The following is a 23,015-nucleotide window of genomic DNA, read 5'->3' as shown; positions in this document are numbered from 1 at the left end:
TGATGTGGGGCTCTATCCCAGCACCCCGGGATCATGCCCTGAGCCGAGGGCAGACACTTAACGACTGAGCCACTCAGGTGCCCCTTTTTTTCCATTTATAATGTTGGTAACAAACCACAGTAGTATTACCAGAACCTGTAATTTCATTGCACAGGCCTTTTCCTGTCACATTACAGTTGTTGCAGATACTTCATAGAATGATTTATGAATGATTTCAGTTTCTGGGAGATCTTGAGTACTCAAAGGGAAATAAGACAGTGTGTTCATGGATAGGCACATATATTACTCTATCAAAATTTTAAAAGAATTTGAATAACTGTATTTCAACAGAATGGCTTTGTTTTGTTTTTAGAATTTTTATTTTGAGAAAGGTCCATAGAATTTACCAGATTCTCAGAAGTTTCACTGCACAAAAATGGTTCAAAAACATTGTTCTAGCCAGTGGAGATAACGTAGTGAAACCACTCAGATAAGCTTCCTGCTTCCATGGAACTTAGTTTGGGGATTGGCAAAGAGGAATGTGTAAAACAGTAAACAAGAAATAATCAGCAGAATTTCAGATGGTCGTAGGGCCATAAATATATATAATTCCACGTCAGACATGGAAGATCTGGGAGTAGAGAGCTGCTGGCAAAGGGAGTAGCAAGTGTACGACTTGAAGGTGGGGTGAGCTTGCTGTGATCATGAAGTAACTAGAAGGCCAGTACGGCTGGAGTTAAGTGGTTTTTTGGGAGAGAAGAAGGTCATTCTAAATGAGAAACAGTAGGAGAACGAAGAGAAACCACATCATATAGAGCATGTAGGCTAGACTAATAGGTTTCAGTTTTATTCTAATTACATGACTTGTGCATCGGAGATTTTTAAAAAATATATAAAACGCACAAATGTGTGTATTTTATGAAAAATACTCATAAAATTTACCATCTTAACCATTTTTAAGTGCACAGATCAGTGGCATTAATTCCATTCACACTGTTGTGCCGTCACCAACCATCCATCCACAGAACTCTTTTCATCTTGCAAAACTGAAACTTTGTCTCCACCAAACACTAACTCTCCATTCACCCCATCCCCCATCATTGGAGATTTTTGAGCAGGGCAGTGATAAGATATGTTTTACATTTTAAAAATATAACTGTTTGCTCTATGGAGAAAAGGTTGCTAGGCAAGAATAGAAGCACTAACAGGAAATCGGTTAGGAAGTCAGATGAGAGATGATAGCAGACAAGCTACAGTGTTAGCAAAGGATGAATTGGAAATGTGTTTTTAGTAAATCTACTTGCAGTAAACCAGACAGCATTTGAAGATAATCAGAACAGGTATGGAGAAGGATGTGGAGTCTTTTCCAGGCATTAAATCTGGATTACCTATTAGACATCCAAGTGGAGGTACCAAATAGAATTGGGCATACAAGCCCAGAGCTCAGGAATATATATATAATCTATATATAGATATATATCTATATATAGATTATGTATATAAAATATTGATTTATTAATTTTGATTTTTCAAAAAAGACATTTAGAGATCATGTACCAAGAATGACTTCATTTTTTTTTAAAGATTTTATTTATTTGACAGAGATGGAGACAGCCAGCGAGAGAGGGAACACAAGCAGGGGGAGTGGGAGAGGAAGAAGCAGGCTCATAGCCGAGGAGTCTGATGTGGGGCTCAATCCCATAATGCCGGGATCACGCCCTGAGCCGAAGGCAGACGCTTAACCGCCGTGCCACCCAGGCGCCCCCCAAGAATGACTTCAAGTGAAAACATTTGGGTATTTCTTACTTGAACCAAAGAAATCATATATATAAATAAAATATTTGGAAGTCATGGGTAAGTGGTTGGTGTTTAAAACCAAGGGATTGGCTTAGATAATTGAGAGAGAAAATATAGATAAAGAAGAGGAGCAGGAGTAATCTCTGGGGCACTCCTATCTATTTTTGAGCACAAGCTAAGAAGAAGAGGGCTCCCTGAAGGCTCTAGCCAGTCTTAGAGAACCAGGTGCTGCAGGAACCTAGACCTGGGCTTGGAAAAGGAGGCAAAGCTTCCCCTTAAAAGCTCCATTGTACCTCTGGTTTTAGCACATCATACCGGGTCTGGTTGGGAGAGGGGTCTATCCCGCCCCCTAATTTATGTCTATACCTAGAACATCTAGGACCAGAATGGGATAGACGGAAGCATGGTAGGGCCAAGGAGAGATACTTAGTTATTTGAAAGAGTTCAACACTTTTTGTACTTAAAAACACATTATCATATAAATGTAATTAGTAAAATGTGTAATTAGTGAAATGTGTATTTCAGGAAAGAGGAGGTAAGCATTTCATTATACAAAAGATTTGAGTATATTTTAAAATATAAGTGTATATTTTAATTCTTTCTGTCATACGGTATTTTATGTATTATGCATGTATTATATCACAATAGCCATTTGATTAATTGATCATGTAAAGTTTAAGAAATGGTCCAAAACAAGTGTGAAAAATTATATGATTTTATATATCATATACATACATGATTTTATATATATGTGGTATACATAAAATTTTATATTTTTGTATATATAATATATGTGATATATGTGATTTTATATACATATATATGATATATAAAATCACACCATATTTCATTATATATTATATATATAGTTTGTATATCATTTTATATATCCTCTCTAGCTCTATATATCTATATATCTCTATCCATATAGATATATAGATAAATATAGGTATAGATGTATAGATATATAGATATATGATATATATAGATCTATCTATCCAAATATTTTCACTTGAAGTCATCCTTGGTATACGATCTCTAAATGTCTTTTTTGAAAAATCAATTTTAGACATAGGGTATAGTATAACTTAAGCAAGTCATGTTCTTTTTTTCAGTTGGTCACCAGAGCCAGAACTCTTGGGCAGGGTTCCAAATAATAATGAAAATGTTGAATGTCACTTGTCTTGTCTTGCACGGAGATGCTCTTAGAAGTCCATAGTTTGCTAGTTATTTGGAAATCTCTCATCCCTTTGTTCTAGAAAATATTCCGATTTTTGCATGTGTTGCCCTTTGCCATACTCAAACATTTGGGAAATGGAAATAGGGAAGCAGTAGTTTCTTAGAAAACTATAGATGAATGGAACAGGAACTGCAAAATTAGCAAAATGTAACAGGAACTGTTGATCTTGTACATTATTGCTTTTGCTTATTTTTTTCTCCTTTGCTAGGAGACCTGTTATGATGATGTGTGTTATACTCACCACACTTCCCAGCTTCAGCTTTTCTATCGCAGTGACTGAGGTATGGAATTTTAATTTCTCCTGCTGCAAGATTTTGAGATTTTTAATTTTCCTCTGTTACTGGAATTTGATAGAACAGTGTGCCTGATAAGTTTCTTAAAGTGTATTTTATCCAATCTTCTTCCAAGTTACAATGCATATATTTAAAGTACTGAGATGATTGTTACATCTGCAATTGTGAAGGAAGGTCTAGCAGCCAATTAAAAAAAGTACCTTCTGTGTTTGTGTGTGAGAGGTAGGAATGTTAATTTCAAAATAATAAAAAAGCAAGGGATTTGAAAGTAGATCCACATTTGTTTCTTTTAGCTAGATGTCTTTTGAGTGTCCTCAGTACTAAACTCTCCGAAAGGATAACCACTCACATTCTAAGACCTTTGATAATACATCCATTGGCAAAGCATTTGCACACGATATTTATTTGAAAATAAACTTGACTTTATGTTTTGACTTAATGCAGGTTCAAAAGGACTCTGATAGATGGGCATCTATAGGAGAGGACTATTATAGGCAGAACTTTAAGGTTGTGAGAATTTTATTGTCTAAAAGTGGTTCAAAGAAGAATGCCCTATTAACCTTATTAATTTGCGTGATGCTGTGAAAAATATAATTTTCAGTCCCCCAAAGTGAGCAACTTAAATTACTTTATATTTCATAGATGAAATACGTTGCATAGATACTTATTAAATAGTGCATATTACATGCCAGGCACTGTGTTAGGTACTAGGATAAAATCCTTAGGAAATCTGATGGAGTCTCTGGCCTTCAGTCATCATTTATCGACAGTAGAGAGAAAAATAAACAGGCAATCAGAATAGTTATGATAGGCTTTGTGAGAGAAGTGAGTACTGGATAGTGTATGATATCATTAGAAATACACGATTGTCGGAATATGTCCTAGATGCTGGATTAGGACAGCATATGAATGTGTTAACCTCAGAAGTCTCCACAGGTGTACTTGCCATCAAACAACAATATGTGAATATTTTTATCTAAATTTATCTTTTTCCCTTCCCTCTTCCCCAAGGACTTTGTAAAGCACATGGGAGGTCCCCAAGACCTTTAAAAATTCGGTTTACAACCTTTTAAGGATTCCTATTATCATAAAGTGATGGTATATTTGTAGTTGGATTGCCCTTTTAGGGGCAAAAAGAATCTTTTTGGTTCTTTTCTATTATGTTCTTATCCACTGGTGCACATTTTTTTCCTTCTTTCTTTTAATTTTTCACTTAAGTATAACACACAAACAGAAATGTGTACAAAACATAAGATATACAGTATTAATGAAATACCACAGAGCAAACTGCTGTGTCAGTACTACTCAGGTCAAAAAATAAAACTTTGCCCGCTCCCTAAAAGCCACCCCCACGTTTTTTGCAATGACCACCTTTCCCTCCTCCTCAGAGGTAACTTCTAACTTAACTTCTAATACCATAGATTGGTTTGTCTGGTTTTGAATCTTTCATAAAGAGAAATTCAATGATCTATCTATCTATCTATCTATCTATCTATCTATCTATCTATCTTCTATTTATCTACCTAATATATGTGTGGCTTCTTTTATTCAGAAGTATGATTCATTCAGGTTTTTGTGTACAACTGTATTCCATTCATTTTCATTCTGTAGAGTATTTCATATTATGAATATATTACAGGTTACATTTCTGCTTTTGATGCCCACCTTCAGTTGTGTCTGGTTTTGATTATTACAAATAATGCTGCTGTGAACATCTTTGAATATGTCTATTGATGCACATATCAAGAATTTCAGTTGGTTAAATATGGAGGAGTGTAATTGATGGATCATAAGATATTCAGATGTTCAGCTGTAGCAGAAAATGCCAGTTTTCCAAAGAAATTAGACTTGACACTGGCAGAGAACGAGTCTACCTGTTGCTCCACATTCTTGCTAGCCTTACCTTGTAAGTCTTTTAGGCATTCCAGTGTGTATATTCTTGAATTTCATTGTAGTTTTATATTCCATTTCACCAATAATTTATGAAATTGAACATTTTCTCATCTTGTCAATTTTTTCCTATTGTGTTACTTATCCTTTTGGAATTGATTCAGAAATTATTTATATATTCAGATTTCAAGCCCTTTGTTGATTATATGTGTTGTAAATATATTCACAATTTGTGGCTTACTACTTTTCATGCCGTTTTTGGACAAAGAGCTTAAATTAAAAACAGTGCAGTTTATCAGTTTCTTTTTTTCGCGGGTAGTAGTTTTGGTAATTTGAAAAGATTTTGTCATATTGTGAATCTGAACCTCAAGCACCTGAGGATATCCTCCTAGATTATATTTTGGGGCCTGTATTGTTTTACATTCTCTTTATATTCACAATCCATTTGAAACTAATTTTTGTATATGTTGTGCAGTAGGGAGTCCATTTCGCCCCAATTAATGTCTAATGAACTGAGCACTGTTTATTAAAAAGTTTGTCTTTCCACATTTCTCTGCAGTGCTACTTTTGTTATAAATCAGGTGAGTATATATACACATCTATTTCAAGTCTTCTGTTTTGTTCACTGCCTACTTTTATATACCTATGCCAATACCACATTGACTTAATTCTTCTAGCTTTATAATAGCTCTTTATATCCATAAGGGTTAATCTTTATATCCTTTTCATCTAAATGTCTTGTATTTCTATATGGATTTTAGAGTCCACTTATCATTTTCCACAAAACTTTTTATTTTGATTGAGGTTGCATTGAATGGTATCATTTTTTAAAATCTCATTTTCCCTTTACTGGTACTTAGAAATAATTTATCCATTTTGGGGAGGTTTTCCCCATGTACAATTATGTAGTCTATGAATAATGATCAATCATATATTTCTTTTCTTTCCAATACTTACAGTGTTTATTTCTTTCTCTTGCGTCATTACACTGGCTAAGACCACTAATACAATGTTGAATAGAATTGGTCATGGTGGCACCTTTGTCTTCTTCCTGATCTCAGAGGGAAAGCTCTCAACATATCACCACTAATAGGATGTTTGCCATAGGTTTTTTTGTAGATACCTTAATTAGATGAAGGAAGTATCCCAAAACATGGCTGGGTTTACCTGGGCTCTCTCTTCTCGAAAGACCCTGAGCTCCGTCCAACATCTGTCCCCCTCATTCTTTGATCTAAGGACTCCCAAAGGCTCTGCTTAGCAGTAGATTTTGAAGAAATTGTCCATCCCACCATTACCAGGAGCCTGCCATTGTATGTTTGCATGTATTTACCAAGCTCTATCTTGAACTGAAAGCTCATCCACTGATAGGGATCTTTGCTACATCTTTACAAATTTTTCAGAAGGTTATGGGGTTGAACACCTGAAAAGCTGGAAATCAAGCTTCTAGTCTTTGAGCAAATGTCTTTATAATTAATTTAGTGCTACTTTCAGACTATTAAAAGAATTTTAAACAAAGAAAGCACAAAAGTGTAATCCTTTTAAATGGTTTTCTGAAAACAGGTTCAAAAAAGTATTAGCGGTTCTGCGGATATCTTACCTGATAGATTACCAGACCTGCCAGTTTCTCTGGTTCTGACTTCCTTGATTGTGGTTGATATTATTGAAAAGCTCAGGATATATCCTCTTAGAGGGCGGCTAAAGAGTAAGTATTCTTCTTTTAAACATAAAAATTTTTAAAAGTTTGACAGATTTTCCTGTCACCTTGTTATCTGTTGACATGTTTAATGATACCCTTTCTTACATCTAACATTATAGTTAGAAGATAAGAAATGAATATATCTAAATATAATTATTTTAAAACCTACCTTGATAGCTACACACTTATTCTTATTTGTATTTTGGTAGTACTGATAAATGAATAAGCTTACCAAATATTTAATACCAAAACCTTTAATGTTTACTCTAGCACAATAATTATCTGAGTAAATTATTATAGATTTATATTTTTTAGGAACTCTTAAAACCTGAAGTTTAGATAAATAAATAGTTTAGTTTTGGATACCTTTGATACAGAAATTAATGTGACTACTGCAGTTATGTCTTAGAGAATTGTGTGTTTTTAATTGTGGATTGTCAAAAAGCTAACAATCACAACAAAACCAAGATGTGCCACAAATATTCCTCCAAAGGGATCAATCAAAACTAAATTCAAGTTGGCCTTAAAAAAAGAAGAAAAAAGGAAAAGGTAATTTGCTAATTGAATATTATGTTTGGTCTTAAATTTTCTCAACTTTCACTTCATTTCGTGTGATAGTATCTGTGTTTAATTTATAATAAGTGTATGCTATAGTTCTTGTATGGCTAAGATTTTTATATTTGAAGTGGATAGATTTTGTCTAATCACTTCCTGGTGGGGTGGAGGGGTTGAATTGAGTGAGTCACTGGGGAATACATTAGCGCAATAGGGATGACTACCGCAACCAGGAAGGAAAAGACCAGAGAGTCACTTATGGATCATGAGCTACCAGCCTTCCAGTCACTCTTACTCCTCAAATTGAAGAATAAAACTGAGTTGGGAGGCCACCAGGAAATCTGAGACTCTGAGCTTCATGTTTGTACTCTGTCCTCAAGTAGGAGATGACAGTTGTTATGCTTAACATAACACAGGGGACGAGGTAGGTAAGATGGTAGGTAATGGCCACCTTTCGAGGAAAGGGTATCCTCAACTTACATCTGCCCTCCAGAGTCAACTGTATTTGTCTCAGACTGGAGACCTTTGGGGATTGTCATGTCCTTTGTTACTTCTCTAGACTCTTTCTCGATGCAAACCTATTTTGAAATTGGATTGTTTTAAATAATGCTGTACCTTCCAGCTTAATGTGGACATTCTGTTTAAGTTCTTAGTGAGAGTTCTTGGAGTTCTTAGAGAGTTCTCCTTCTAAAAAAGGTACATGTATATTTTTGGGACTAAGTTATTGGCATCTTATATTTTAAGTGATGAGTTGGATTGTCAAAGGGGAATTTTCCCTGTATCCAGCAATGATGATGACACTAAGAATTGAAAAGAGAAAACCCCAAAGAAGTTAGTCTTGGAGACAAGACTTGAAAACCTCTTGCAGAACTGCTTTTTCTTATTTGAAAAGCCTTCTTCTTGAGCTCTTCTCTGCCCAAACTTGGGAGGGTTAATGTCTGGTTTAATAGCTCCACCATTTAATGAAATCATGCTTTTAAAAAAGTAGCATTCACTCAAAATACCTTTGCAGGGGCGCCTGGGTGGCTCAGTCGTTAAGCGTCTGCCTTCGGCTCAGGGCATGATCCCGGCGTTCTGGGATCGAGCCCCACATCAGGCTCCTCTGCTAGAGCCTACTTCTTCCTCTCCCACTCCCCCTGCTTGTCTCTCTCTCACTGGCTGTCTCTCTCACTGGCTGTCTCTGTGTCAAATAAATAAATAAATAAAATCTTTTAAAAAACTACCTTTGCAAATATTAATATATGTTAATTTAACTTTTATGCAAGCTTTTGAACATGCATACTAATAAAATAGATTATGTGAATTTTCAATTTATGGGGTATTCTCATTCTCTGGAATTTAATATGTAAATTTGTAAACATGTAAGTTGTAATACATAAATCTGAACATAAGCCAGTATGCTAAAAATATGCTGTCACTGCATGTAGTACTTCAGAATCCAAGAGGTAGGGTAGGAGTAGGTGGTGAAGAAGCTTTAGAAACATTTGGCTCCGTTTAGAAAATGTTGAGAAATGGAATATATTCTGTTCTGTGCCCTATCCAGAGAGTTTGAAATGCCTACCCATCTATCAGCTTACAGCGGTTATGACCTTATACTTGATGAAACTAAGGTAATCTACAGTGCTTGGATTTCTGGACACTCTCATGCCATCTCAACCATCTCAATTCCAAACTAGAAAAGCTTGGTCTTTGTGTAGCTTTTCCTTTTCTAGAATTTTAAATAAAAATTATTCTATATAAAAATTTGCTTATGCTTAAGCCAGTCTTCACTGGATCAAGAGTCCTTTCTGCTAACTTTCCGTTACCAGTCGAAACATCTCCGTATCAAGTGATTACCATGTCATAACATCAAAGTAAGTGCATCATTTCACATAGCCTGAGCCTCACATGGGAATGTTTTCTGATGACAGATCTCTGAGGCATAGCCATCTCACAGATGTATGTCGTAACTAATAATGTCACGTCCCACTCATGGGAACAAATTATAAGGAGACAATATATAGCCTGAATGTCCCCAGCTCTTACTAGTATGTGGGTACAGATGAACACACTTTGATATTTCTATTTGAATTTTGCTAGCTCAGTCCCAACCAATAAATGACTGGACCTCCATACCTCTTCCTCTTCCATATTGTTCCCTCTCCCGTTTTTTAAGCCAGGCCCAAGATGAGTCTCCTCTGGTCTCATTTGTTGCTCCAGACTGCTAAATATTCCATTGCTCCTGCTTTTTTTTTTTTCAGTTGTCATTCTCATGCACAAACAACCTGGCAATGCTGTTTTTACACCACTCTTGACTGACTCTGCACTAAATGCTTTTAGTATGGCTCTTACTTGCCTCTGGGATATTGTTTGATGTTCTGCGGTGCTTTAGACTGATTGCCTTTCTTCTGACAGTGGGAATCCTGACTTCCCTCACTGAGATGTACTTGTTTAGAGAGTTCCCAAACAAAGCAATAGATTTTCATTTGGGAACACAAGCCTTTTATGCCCAGAATGTATATGAACCAACAGATTGGCTGGGATTCAACAAGTTCAAGTAATGGCCATTCCACTCCACTGGAAACCACCATTTCCCATCCTATCACTAGATCCTGTGGCTGATTCTGGTAGAGCCAGGCTCCTTCTTCTCTTGAGGTAGTTCTTTTCCATGGGATCTCATAGTTTCTCCTTACTTCAGTCTTACCTATATTGTCTAAACCCCAAATCATGGTCACCATTAGATTCTCCCTGCCCCCAGGTAGATTCTTTAACCACCATAAAAACCAGTAATGCAAACAGACCCACAAAGAAGTCCGTGGTTAGGATGCAAATTTTCAGTTCTACCTACAAGGACTCACTTGAATAGCATAAGCCTAGCTCGGGCACCCCATTACAAGTGGTATAATAGAGAATAATAAAGTACTATGGGCAACACATGAAGGACTACTTAATTTAATCTAGGGTGTTGGAGGTCAGAAAAATCTAAAGGGAGTATCTGGGGTTTGTAGGAGTTTAGGTAGGCCTGGTGAAGAAAGCTTTCTACATGGAAGGAAGATTGGGCCTCAAGAAATCCAGGCATACATGTAATAAATGGGTAAAAATAACCAGTTGGATTTCATACTCTGAATGGAAAAACCGATTGCTGGAATGGAAGTTGCCTCCTTAAAACACCTATTGTTTGCTTCTCAACTAGTGAATTTGGAAACCTAAAAGTTGCTTTGTAGGGAGGTGTGGGCAGAAAGGGGAGGCTTAACTGGAGTCATTGGTTGCCCCAATTCCTACTTGAACCAAATCAACACAACATTTGTCTGTTTAGGAGTTGATATTTTATATAAGATTTCATTTGAAAGAAAAAATGGTTCTTCTGCTAAATGTTTGGAAACCATGAACCAGGACCTCATTTAGATGCACAGGCTGTGGCTTTCTCTAAGGCAGTACCATAACTCAGGTGGCCAGTGCTCTACCTTTCCAGCCTATGGCTCCCTGGGAATCATGACACTGCACCACCAAAGGACAAAGTGTACCCTCATCCGAGGTGTTGTGATATGATACAATACAATACTGTACAACACACTAAAACACACTACAATACAGCATTGCAGGTAGAACAGGCTCGTCCTGGTAGACCACACGCAGGTTTTGAGGCTCGACACATAGAAAAGCCAGGTAAATTTTTTAACATTCTGTTTCAAACTGTTTTATTTCTAATGTTTTGTTTTCCCAAAATAATACATATTCATTTAAAAAGATTGTCAAATAAACATAAGCAAAAAAGAAGAAAATGGAAATCAACCATGATCCTGTAGACTAGAGATTTAGAACTGATAACATCTTTGTGGACAAATCTTCACTTAAGGAAACCTATTTTGTATCTTTTTTCTTAACAGTATGTGGTGGGAATCATTCTTTTTATTGTATCTTCTTCAGCTACATGGTTTTTATTGGTTGAATAATATTCTGTTATATTAACAAACCCTGACTTATTTAACCATGATTTATTAACTAACCCCTGTTGTTGGACAACTAGATTCTTTTCCAGTTTTTAACTACTAAAAACACTATTGTTAGGGCTCTTGTTCAGAAGTCAAAAGGGTTGCAGAAAAAAGGAGAAGGATGTGGTGAGAATGAGCAGGGTGATGTGGTTTGAGTTGAGCAGGGGAGGCATGTGTGGAGCGCACATGCGTGGGTAGTAGAGGTGGTCAGCTTCTGGGGGACCTTATGCTGTGTATGAGAGTCAGAAGCCACTTGTAGGTCACTGGCCAAGCAGTGCCTGGGGACAGAGAGAGTTAACTGCCACTGGGTGGCAGCTGAATGATATTAGGAGGATGACCACAGAGTGTCCTCAGAAGACCCTGAGCATCTGCACATGCCCAGACTCCTTGGCAATGACATTTGCCAGAAGAAATGGGACTATTATGGACTGGCCGCACATGCAGACAAATACAGAGGGGCTCTTTCATAGGGGATTGTACAATGGGGTGGCAAGGTGGTTTGGCTGCATTAAGGATATCTGCACAGTCAGAGATGACTTGCTAGAAGTGAGATCAACAGGCTATTTGAGTGGAAAACATCAGAGCTCTGCAGAGGAGGTGGTTTCCACTGTCACATCAGTAAGAGGTGCCAGGTATGATGTTGGCAGTGTAAGGTTTTCAAATAAATCTGCTCTCAGTGGCCCTTGTCCAGTTCCTACTGTGTAGTCTCTTTAATACCCAGAGACTGGGGCCAAGTGCTGTGGGACCTCAGCAGCATAGATGATTACTTCTTCAGGTTAAATGCCTAGACATACAATTTCTGGCTCAAAGTATATGCAGGCTTTTAAGGTTTTGACAGGTGTCAATCAAATGACCCCCTCTAAAGAATGCCCTAATTTATCATCGAAACAGTAGTGTAAGAAAACACCTGTTTCTCTTCAACCTTGTAACTTCGGATAATGTATTCCTTTTCATTTTTGCCAGTTTCATAGGCAAAAATAGTATCTTATTGTTTTAATAATTTGCTTAAGGTAGTGGTTGTGTTGAGTATTTTCTCATAGATTTCTTGGCTATTTGTATTTTTTAAAAATCATATATTTCTGTCCTTGATCTGTTTTTCTATTGATATGTCCATTCTTTTGTTGTTATTGTTGTTGTTTTTACTACTGATTCATGAGTTCTGTAAATAGTAAGGACATAAAACTTTGCCTGTCAGAAATATATATTTCAGAGTTATTTGCCTTTTAATTTTACTACAGTGTTTTTGATACAGGAAATTTCTAATTTTGACATAATCTATTCTATAAATATTTCCTCTCTGGACTCTGTCTATGATGTTAGGCTTTAAAAATCTTTTCTTCACTCCAAGCTGATTTAAATATTTACCAATTATCTTCCCCAAAATTTTGTACATATAAGTGTTTCATGAAGAGAAGAAGTTGGAAGCTTTGTAGCATATAAACTCATTAATTTGTAGGTAACCAGTAAATCAGGAATGATAATCAGTATATTTATTTACTTGATCTGGCAAAACTTTTAGACCCTGCCTTTATTGTATTTCTTTCCATTTCTCCTCATATTTCCAACATAAAAAAAGGACTTAATAGAGTGCTTTAAAAATGTCAATTCCAGTCATAGCAACCCCAGATAAACTAAATCAGGATCTCTGAGGATGGAACTTGGGCATATTTAAATTTTTAAAAACAAAACCTCATTGGATTCTGATTTGTATCCCCAATTATGAGCAGTGTTTTTCACTTTTTGACTGCACATTCAGATTGCCTAAGGGACTTGAAATTGTTTTGACTCCCAGACTGAGCACTAAGTAATTAAATCATAATTTTGGTGGAGGATAGGGCCAGGCACAAGTAATTTCTAAACCTCCAGGTGATTTACATTTGTGAATGTGATTCAAGTGGGTGGGCAGAAAGCAAGCAGGGACAGTTTATACCTGTTAACACCCCAATGTCTTTGTGAAATAGGAAGCAAAGTTACCTGCAGAGAGCCCTGGGGATGGATGGAAGGGAGAGAATCTGTAACAGGATGGGTAAGGTTTGGAATAATTGCTGAAGGTCAAGGGCAGGGAGGTGGATAGATGAGAGATGCATAGGGCTCAGCGAAGGATGGAAACCAGGAATTTGTTCTGCGACCAATCAAGATGATGAGAGCTTTCCTCAATGATACTGAGAAATCTGGGCATTGATTGTAGAAAAGATAGAACTGTAGGGCTGATCCAGGTTTAGGGGTTCACAGAGCAGGAATGGAAGAAGGAAAAGGACTGTTACTTTATTAGTTATTCTTTCTTATTGAATTATACGATTTCTTAAATGCATGACAATGATGATTTTTACTGAACTTCTAAGCTATTTCCAGTGAATCTTGGACCACCTGTGAACATATATGCAGGGGCTCACCCATTGGGTACTCACCAGAGGCGTCTTTTCACAACACATATGTGTGAACACTATCTACTGATCAGTACACCAGGGGACAGTTGCTGGGGTCTCAGCATATACAGTTAACTTCTTCAGGTTAAATACCTAGACCAGCAATTTCTGGCTTGAAGTATACGCAAGGGTTTAAGGCCTGGCATCTGCAATTTTTAAAAGTTCCACAAACAGTTCTGATACCCACCCTGAATAAAAGCCCCTAGTAATGGGAAGTATTGGGAATTGTGACATATGCCAGGTTAAAAGCTGAGAGCCCAAATCCAAATTCCTGAAGCTATTTGCTTTCCAGATTTCCTTGAAATGGAATGCAACACACTTTAACCAGATAGAATTAAAATATGACAGACAACAAAGGGGAGGGGGAGAAAGGGGCACTGCTTTTCTCTGAATAAAATAAATGGCACTTTGAGTTCCCCTTTGTTTCTTTTTAAGAAAAAGCTTATTATACAATATGAGCCCAGCGTGTGAGCTGGGTTTCCATAGTGTGTTTTGCAATGGGTTTAGAGAGTACATATGAGGAACACTGTGTTCGGGGCCATGCCAAAAAGGGGGAGTATTTCCTTCACACCCTCCTTTTGCTGTTTAGAAGAAGGAAGTTTCAGAAAAGTACGGACGTTAGTTCTAGGATTTTTCCCCCTTCTCAAGAAATGAGTAGCTACTTACCAGACTGGGATGAGAGAAGGGTAGAATTTCTGATTTATACCTTCTAATGAAGAACGAGCTGTCAGGATTAGGTCAGTGGGTTTTGGGTCATACACTATATTGTAGCAATCCTCATGCCAAAAGACATAGGACATCGGGTGCTATCAAATTGTGATCCTTTGATTAGGACAACTTTACATGATTGTAACAATTCGGCATTTAATTATTACTTTCTTCCTACATAGGGAAAATTATGAACAATTTTAGCATAAGTGAGATTCTTGAGATTTGCAGGATATTTTCAAAGTAAATATTTTAGGAAGACTGATAAAAATAGGGAACATGAAGAACTGGGCATGCATTACTTTGTTATAATTCCAAGCCTTGTTCTTCCTATCGTTATAATCAACAAAGAGTATGGGCCCAAATTGAAAGTAAAGGCATGGGTCATTGCTTTTCAATATCTAGATTTTCTTGGGGCACCTGGGTGGCTCATTCGGTTAAGAATCTGGTGTCCTGGGATCGAGCCCCATGTCAGCTCTCTGCTCAGCAGGGATTCTGCTTCTCCTTCTCCCATATCTTCTCCCCTTGCTTGTGCATGCTCTCTTTCGCTTGTCAAATAAATAAATAAATAAAATCTTTTTTAAAAAATTATCGAGATTTTCCTGTCTTGGAGCGAAGAGAGTAAAATAGGTTGTTGGGCTGATGGTCTGCGTAATGTATGGACGGTCTTGGTCCTTTTGTGTTAAACCATCGATGCTGGTTTCATCACTTATTACTTGGCAATGAAGTTACTTGTCTTCCAGACCTCAGATGTGCTGCTGAAAGGAAACGAACTATACACAGTACAGTTAAGTTTAGTCAGTAGATACCATCAAAATAACAATGTATATAAGTGCGTTTTAATTTATTACATTTTGTGTTTTAATTTATTGTGTGTTTTAATTTATTACATTTTGTCTTAGTCTCTAAGACTATGACCAAAAGTGCCTTGTGTGCTTAATGTACTTTAAGATATTTGTGATGACTAATAATTTTCTTCTTGTCAAGATTTTTTTTTTCTCAGAGTGTTATTTCTAGTTCATTAGCATTTCACATTCTCTAGAACATTTTTCTCTCAAGAAAAGTAGATTTTGGGGACTGTCAATCAAAACCAGTCTTCCTTTTTCTGAATAATTCTTTGATCTCCTGGCTGCTGTGAATTGAGTAACAGTCTCATTTCATAACAGCTGCCTCAGTGGCCTTGAGAGCCTCTCTGCTGATGTCTCCATGTCCTTTCTGGTTCCTGCCTTCCACTCTCCCTCTTCAGCAGCTTTCCATTGAGCTTAGAAGAAAGTCCAAAGCCTTTATCATGTGCCATAAGGTGCCACACAGTCTGACTCTGCCACTGATAGCGTGATCTAAGGGCAAAGTGTTTCAGGTTCAAGTTCTGGTCTCTCTTTGCTAACTGTGTGACCTTAGAAACAATTGTCAATCTCTCTGTGCCTCAGTTTATTCATCTTTCAGGTGGGAAAATAACAGCATCTACAGTATAGAGTTTTTCTAAGGATTAAGTGATAATGCATAGAAAGAGCTTAAAACAGTGCCTGGTATATAGAGAGCACTTACTAGGTTTGGACTCCTCTCCTCTTCTTCCTCCTCTGCCTCCCCAACGCCTTACAAAACTTTCCCTCTTTCGATCACTCTGGCTGAAAGATCTTTACACATGCTCTTTCTACTACCTAGAAAGTTCTTCTCCATTCTTCACCTAATTCTTTCCTACTTAATTCTTCAAGTCGCTGCTTAATTGTCACTTCTCGGATGAGCCTTCCTGACCTCCAGTGTCACTCAGACCCATATGAGTCTCTCATCACAGAACTAACCTTCCTTTTAAAGTCCTACCACATTTTATTCTTCTGTATTTATTGATGTGATCGCAGGTGACACCATGGTGAGGGTAGGACTGTGTTCACAGTACTTGCTACCGTTCGTTATGCCCAGTTGAGGCTTGGTATGGCACTCTAAAATCTGTCTGCTCCTGTCAGACAATCAGGAGCCTAACTAGTGCATTTTTAGTATCAGCTCCATTCCTGTCTTGGTTTTAGGTGCCTTTCCTTATGATTCTTTTTCTCTTATATTTAAATAGCTCTTATTTCTTTCCTATTCTCTTTTCAAGAGGAATACTCACTCACCTTAGAAAATTCTCCACTACTGATTTGTTATGTTGTTCTTAGGTTTTCCCTGTAAGCTATCTAAAACTCTGGGTAACAAGTTAGAGATAGAAATACATCAATATAAAGAAATAATCAAGGGGCGCCTAGGTGGCTCAGTTGGTTGAGCAACTGATTCTTATTTCAGCTCAGGTCATGATCTTGGGGTGGTGGGATTGAGTCCCCTGTTGGGCTCCATGCTGGGTGCAGAGCCTGCTTGTCCCTCTCTCTCTGCCCCTTCCCCCACTGATACTCTCTCTCTCTCAAAAAATACATAACAACAACAACAACAAAAAAAAAACAAGTAAAATAGATGTGAGTTACCTACTTAAACATTTACCTGGGATTAAAATTACATTTTCTTAAGTATTTAGCTTGCACAGTGAAGACAAAAAGTTGTTTTGGCAACTGGCATAAGATGTAGGGAGCTACAGAATGGCTCTTACTTTTACTTTTTGCAGCAAAATGTCAGCCTCTAGGGAAGTGAGTAGATCTCTTTCTTCATGCTTAGATCTTTTATGGATTTTGCACAAATAAATATCCTTTTGCACAAATAGAACACTAACAACAACAACAAAAGAACAAAGTGGAAATTTATAAAAATAATAATTTGGAGGGTAACTAGTTATTGAGTCAAACAGAATAGTATTAAGTACATGAAACTTTACATTGCTTGGGGATAAATTTGTGGGTCTACTCTAACGACCAAACAGTATCTTGGCTTCTTCAACACTATCTTGCCCCCTGGCAGGCCTGCAGAGCTTTCCAGCTGATAGTTCTAGTACTTCTCCCTTGGAAAGAGGACAACAGAGTCCCTGTACCCCCAAATCCAAACTAGTCTGTATTGAGCTGTAGAGAGATATGAAGCTCCCAGCCCCAATTTCACCAAATACCCATGGGTTGGGACTTTACTATTTTATTAAAAACGAACTCTAGCTAAGAATTCGTTGTTCATCCCACGGCTTTTATCCACAGATATTAAGATTCTTACTGACTGTTTAAAATGTTAATGTGTCACATCTTAGCTTGCCGCTTCCTGGCATTGAAACAGCTGAATTTGCAATCATCCTCCAAAGCCCACATTATACACTGCATTATTTATGTTGACAAAGGAATTTGGATTTCCATTCAGTTTTATCTACTAAGACAGGTGAAGGAGAGTTCTCCAGGACATGACATACTCTAAGAAACATAATTTCCGTGTTGTTTTTTTTTTCTTTTGTAAAATGAGAGAGATAACTGATGCCAGTGAGCATCTGAGTTTAAAAAGAGATGATCTTATGAATATTAAAATAATAGTAATTAGTATATAATTTTCTTTCTTACTTGACTATTATTTATTAAAATGATACTCATTCATGCTACTGTGTCATCTAAGGTTGGTAAAGAAGTTTCTAAGGGTCCTACTGTTTATTTATAAATGATTCATATCGAACTAAGTACTATTTCATCAAGAATTTAGATTATCTTTTTAGTTTATCGATTTACTCAATTCACACTTAAAATTTTAAAAAAGAAAACTGAGGCTTGTTTGTTCTTTAAACAGCTCCTATTTATAGTAATCAAACCCTTTATTAGTCATTAATCATAATAGTTTATTTATTTTAAAATGTTTTCACATCAGTTCAATATAGTTCAAATTTTTATTGATTTTGTGCCTTTAACCTTTAGAACTATTCAGTATAATGACTTCTTTAAATTTTGTCTTATCAAGTAATATGACAGCTCACCATGTTTACTGAGTAAACGAATTGTTAAGACCTAACAAATTCTTAGCCAAAAACAACAAAAAAAATGGTGCTTAACTGGATGAATGTTTGAGAAATAATGTGCTGTACCATTCATGTATAAGAACCACACCATCAGCACTGGTAGTAAGTTTTGAGATTTGAGGTTCCCTTCATAATTCCCCAACCTCAACACCCATGTGTGCACAGAGAGACACACGCATGAATGCACACACACGCTTACGCACAATGTGATGTTCATGAGAAAATATCCTCCTTATTCAGATGACTCTTGTGTTGATCCGGCATAGCCTTGTGGCCACAAACAAATTGCTTTAGTCTGATCAATTGTACTGACTGGTTCAAAAACTCTGAGGATAGTACAGCTTAAAAAATCTTGGATCGAGTGGCACTCTTCACTAAGACTTTCTCATGGTCAAACAGACTCCCTCTTAGAACCAAACTCCAAACCTGAAGATCTGGGTTGTAGTGATCCCTGTGGACTTCTAATAAAAAATGACAGGATTGGGGCGCCTGGGTGGCACAGCGGTTAAGCGTCTGCCTTCGGCTCAGGGCGTGATCCCGGCGTTGTGGGATCGAGCCCCACATCGGGCTCTTCCACTGTGAGCCTGCTTCTTCCTCTCCCACTCCCCCTGCTTGTGTTCCCTCTCTCGCTGGCTGTCTCTCTGTCGAATAAATAAATAAAATCTTTAAAAAAAAAATGACAGGATTGGACCATTGGACTTTTAGAGTCATTTGATTTTACGATATTTGTATGCTTTATAATTAGCACATGATGTAGTGCCCCTAGACGGTAACAGCAGCCATAAAGTTAAGAGATTGTCAATTGGGGCCAAACAAATCTGGGTGTAAATTCCAACCCTGCCCATTACTAACTGTGTATTTGAATTGGTGTGTCATTTCACCTCTTGGCCTGCAGTTTCTCTTTTTATAAAATGGGATAGTAATTCCCATCTGTCAACTTTTTCCCTGAGGATTAAATGAGATAATGTGTGAAAGTGCTTAGCTCACTAACCAGTCATGGCTAGTACTGTGAAATGGTAGAAATGACTTGGGATCCATATCTAGAAAAATTAAAAAATATGAAGAACCTTCTCTGCCTCTGGTTTTTGGCGTTTTTTGTTTGTTTTTTGGTTATTATGCTTCCCCTTGTTGTCTGAAGTTCCATGTGTAAAACAGATGTCAAAACAGTCAAGAGAACACTTACAATTTTACCTTTAAATTTTAAAATTTAAATTTACATAAAATTGAAAAGAAATTTTAATTTACAGAACATTTAAACAATTTTTAAACTTCAAATCAATTCATTGCAGGTAACGACGATAGGCACATTCGTAAAGCTACTTTGCAGCAAATGAAAACCGTGACGGACCAAGTGAAGCAAAATGAAGAAAATGCTTCACCTCCCCATCCGGCCAGGTGGACCGAGTTGTCACTGCCGTCAGCAGCAAGGACACCGAACCCCGATCCAGTGATGGCGAGACCCCAAGAGCCCTCCTTTCACTCGGGAGTCCTGGCAACAATGTCCCAGCAGGACGATCGTGCCCAGATCTTCCTGTGGAGCTTTCTGCTGTGGTCCGACACCGTAGAGATGGTGCGTGTAGCTGGCCAGTCTGCCGTGTATAAGTCAGGCTGGCTGTACCCAGTCTACATATTCAGTTTTATTTCTCTCCTTCGAATTATATTAACTCCTCAGAACCCTCTTCTGAATTCCCTGGGCATCCTTCTCCAGGATTTACCCTTTATTTTTGTTAGAATAAGTTTAATCATTGCCCTGGGAACTATCACACCCGTATTGGGCCTTTGTAAAAACATACTGGTGACTCTGTCTTATGTGTACTTCAATCTCTTAACCAAATTCAGGGCTTTCTCTATCTTTGAAACGTCTTCATTTTAAAGAGAAAATGTAATATAGTCAAACCTCTTCATTATGCAGGTGTGCACATTTGTAATTTTTTTTTTCTGGGCTTAAGTTTTTGTACTATATAAAGAAATGAGGAATACATTGTAGAGACTACACTATTTTTAATAACTGTAGTGGATCACTTTTTTAAAAATGTACTGAAATGATGGTAAATTTAAGCAAAGTTTTATTCTTACGTTAACTCCCCTGGATCTCTAGAAAATGTTAGTCATTTTAGTTAGTTATGTATACCATACTTTTCCTCAGAACACTCACTGTTAAAGCTTTAAAAAAATTAAAACATGTTTTCCCACTAAATCAGCCCAAGAATGAGATTCTTATCATTTATATAAATTAAAGAACATTGTAAGAATTAATTAGATAGAACTATTTTTTAGAAAATATACCTGAAATTCTTGAATAATTTTTAGATTATAGTTTTTAACAATTTGAATTGTAGTTTTAGGGTCTTCTTCAAACATGGTATTATGTTCTTTAATCCACTATGGCAAGTGACTTTTATGTAATTGGCTGATTATAGCATAAACAGCAATTTAGTTTAACAGATGTTTGGTTCAGTTTAAGGCACAACTCTTTTGCTAGTACTGAAGTACTAATACAAATACCGTTTAACATAATGAAGTCTGGGTACATCAGTAATACCTAGGAAAAGTTTTATAATAGGAAGAAACCATACATTGAAGATGTGAATTTCAAAGAATATTTTGTTTGTGGAATTTCAGGCCATCCTAAAAGCAGTCCCAAGTCCCGTTTAGAATTAGAAGTTCAGCTTATGAATATAACAGCAAATGCATTGGTGTTTTATCTGATAATATATAATGAATATCTTGATGTTAAGTGATTAGTTACATAATTACCGAATTTGCTTTCACCATATTGGGATGCTCTTGGATATTCAGCTGCTAGAGAAATTTGAGAGGCGTATGCCTACAGAGTAATGTGTTAAACTAGCGAGTCTTTTCAATGATCTGTGGCAACAAATAGCTTAAGGATGGATAACTGCACTTGCATGCCACCCCTACTTTCCACCAAATTCCCCAGTCTCACTGGCCCCCTATGCTTTATGGTTTTTCCTCACAATGTAAGAAAAGATCTATTCACAGTTATTAAAAGCTTAGCTTCTGGCTTTATGGCTTGGAGCAAGTTCTTTGACCACGATAAGCCCTAGTTTCCACATCTCAAACAGGAGACTAATAACAGTGACTTAATAGGTTAGAATTGTACTTTAAGAGAGTTGAGAGGATTACACGAGATAGGAAATGCTCTCATGACTTTGTCTGTCAAACAATAATAACCAGATAAATTATAAATACTTCAAATGTACCAAATCTCAGAGAAACAAGTAGCTAAATGCATTGTTCTAATTTTCCTGTCTTATTCTTTGCTGCATCCCTGCTTACTGTCTGGGAATAAAAATTTTACCCGTGCATCTGTGAAAAATAATATGTAAAATCTTAAGATTATCTCAGATTATAATTTTTCATCAAGTAGTATTAGGTTCAAAATAAGCAAATATACAGATTAAAGTTGTGACTATTGATTCATCAGGCATTTGACCATCCCTCCTGAGTTTTCATAGACCCTAATTATAGCACTCTGTGAAGACTTTCATTATTAATTTACTTTTTTGAGTTCCCCATTAATGTTTAAATCCTTAATCTTGTTTAACAATGCATCTCTCACCTCATCTGTTAATCCAACAGGAACTTATAGTACTTGTAAACTCTTAAAAAATGAGAATTCAAATCATTTCTTCCAAATTATGCTATGATAATCTCTTTTAATTAAGGAAAACCTATGGTGAAGTAGTTGATTTGTAATATTCTTAAGTATGAAAATATTTTTACATATATTTATATTTATCTTTATATTGGAATTTATAGAGTGAGCAGTGCTCAAACTCTAAAGTATTACTTATTTGTGTTTAGAATGCATTTTGTGTCTAATATTTGAATAATAATATATTGGGAAGTCACACTTTATACAAATAGTATAGTCATGTACACGTAGGAGGAAAATTATTGGGTAACTAATTTAACATTTTATTTCAAGAGTATACACATGTTTATAAAGTTCAAGTCTATGGGGTTTTTTTTTCACTTCAGTGCTTTTCAGTATTTTGTTTAATTAAAAATTTTTTAAACTGAAGAACAGCTGACATACAATATTAATTTTAGGTGTATAACATAGTAATTTGATATTTACATACATTACAGAATGATCACTGTAATGAGTCTAGTTACCATCTCTCACCATACATAGTACTTACAATATTATTGACTACATTCCCTATGCTGTACTTTATATCCCCATGACTTATTTATTTTATAACTGGAAATTTGTACCTCTTAATCCTCTTCACCTATTTCACCCATCCACCCACACCCTTCCCCTCTGGCAATTACCAGTTTGTTCTTTGTACCTAAGAGTCTGTTTCTGTTTCGTTTTGTTTGTTCATTTGTTTTGTTTTTTAGATTCCACATATAAATGAAATCATATGGTATTTGTCCTTCTCTGTCTGACTTGTTTCACTTAGCATAATACCATCAAGAACTATCCATGTTGTTGCAGATGGCAAGATTTCATTCTTTTTACAGCTGAGTAATATCCCATTGTGTATATATCACATTTTTTAATTTACTCATATGTTGATGGACACTTA

The 23,015-nt window shown here is 36.5% G+C and overlaps 1 protein-coding gene across 4 annotated transcripts in view; it reads left to right on the top strand.

The window, feature by feature from the left end:
• The window catches only part of TMEM236 (transmembrane protein 236), a 36,812-nt gene extending 14,749 nt beyond the window's left edge, over positions 1–22,063 (top strand). For 3 of the 4 annotated variants that reach the window (XM_008692047.1, XM_008692046.1, XM_008692049.1), the window contains 3 exons: positions 3,225–3,297; positions 6,760–6,901; positions 19,743–22,063. In XM_008692047.1, the coding sequence (XP_008690269.1) occupies positions 3,225–3,297; positions 6,760–6,901; positions 19,743–20,326 (799 nt within the window). In that variant the 3' untranslated portion in view covers positions 20,327–22,063. The remainder of the gene's footprint in view (positions 1–3,224; positions 3,298–6,759; positions 6,902–19,742) is intronic. The other variant, XR_005838921.1, reaches the window with a different exon arrangement.
• The last annotated feature ends 952 nt before the right edge of the window (positions 22,064–23,015 follow it).

This window comes from Ursus maritimus, unplaced genomic scaffold (genome assembly GCF_017311325.1).
Source record: "Ursus maritimus isolate PB19 unplaced genomic scaffold, ASM1731132v1 scaffold_31, whole genome shotgun sequence".
NCBI classification, from domain to species: Eukaryota; Metazoa; Chordata; class Mammalia; order Carnivora; family Ursidae; genus Ursus; species Ursus maritimus.
This window is presented reverse-complemented; position numbering and strand designations above follow the sequence as displayed.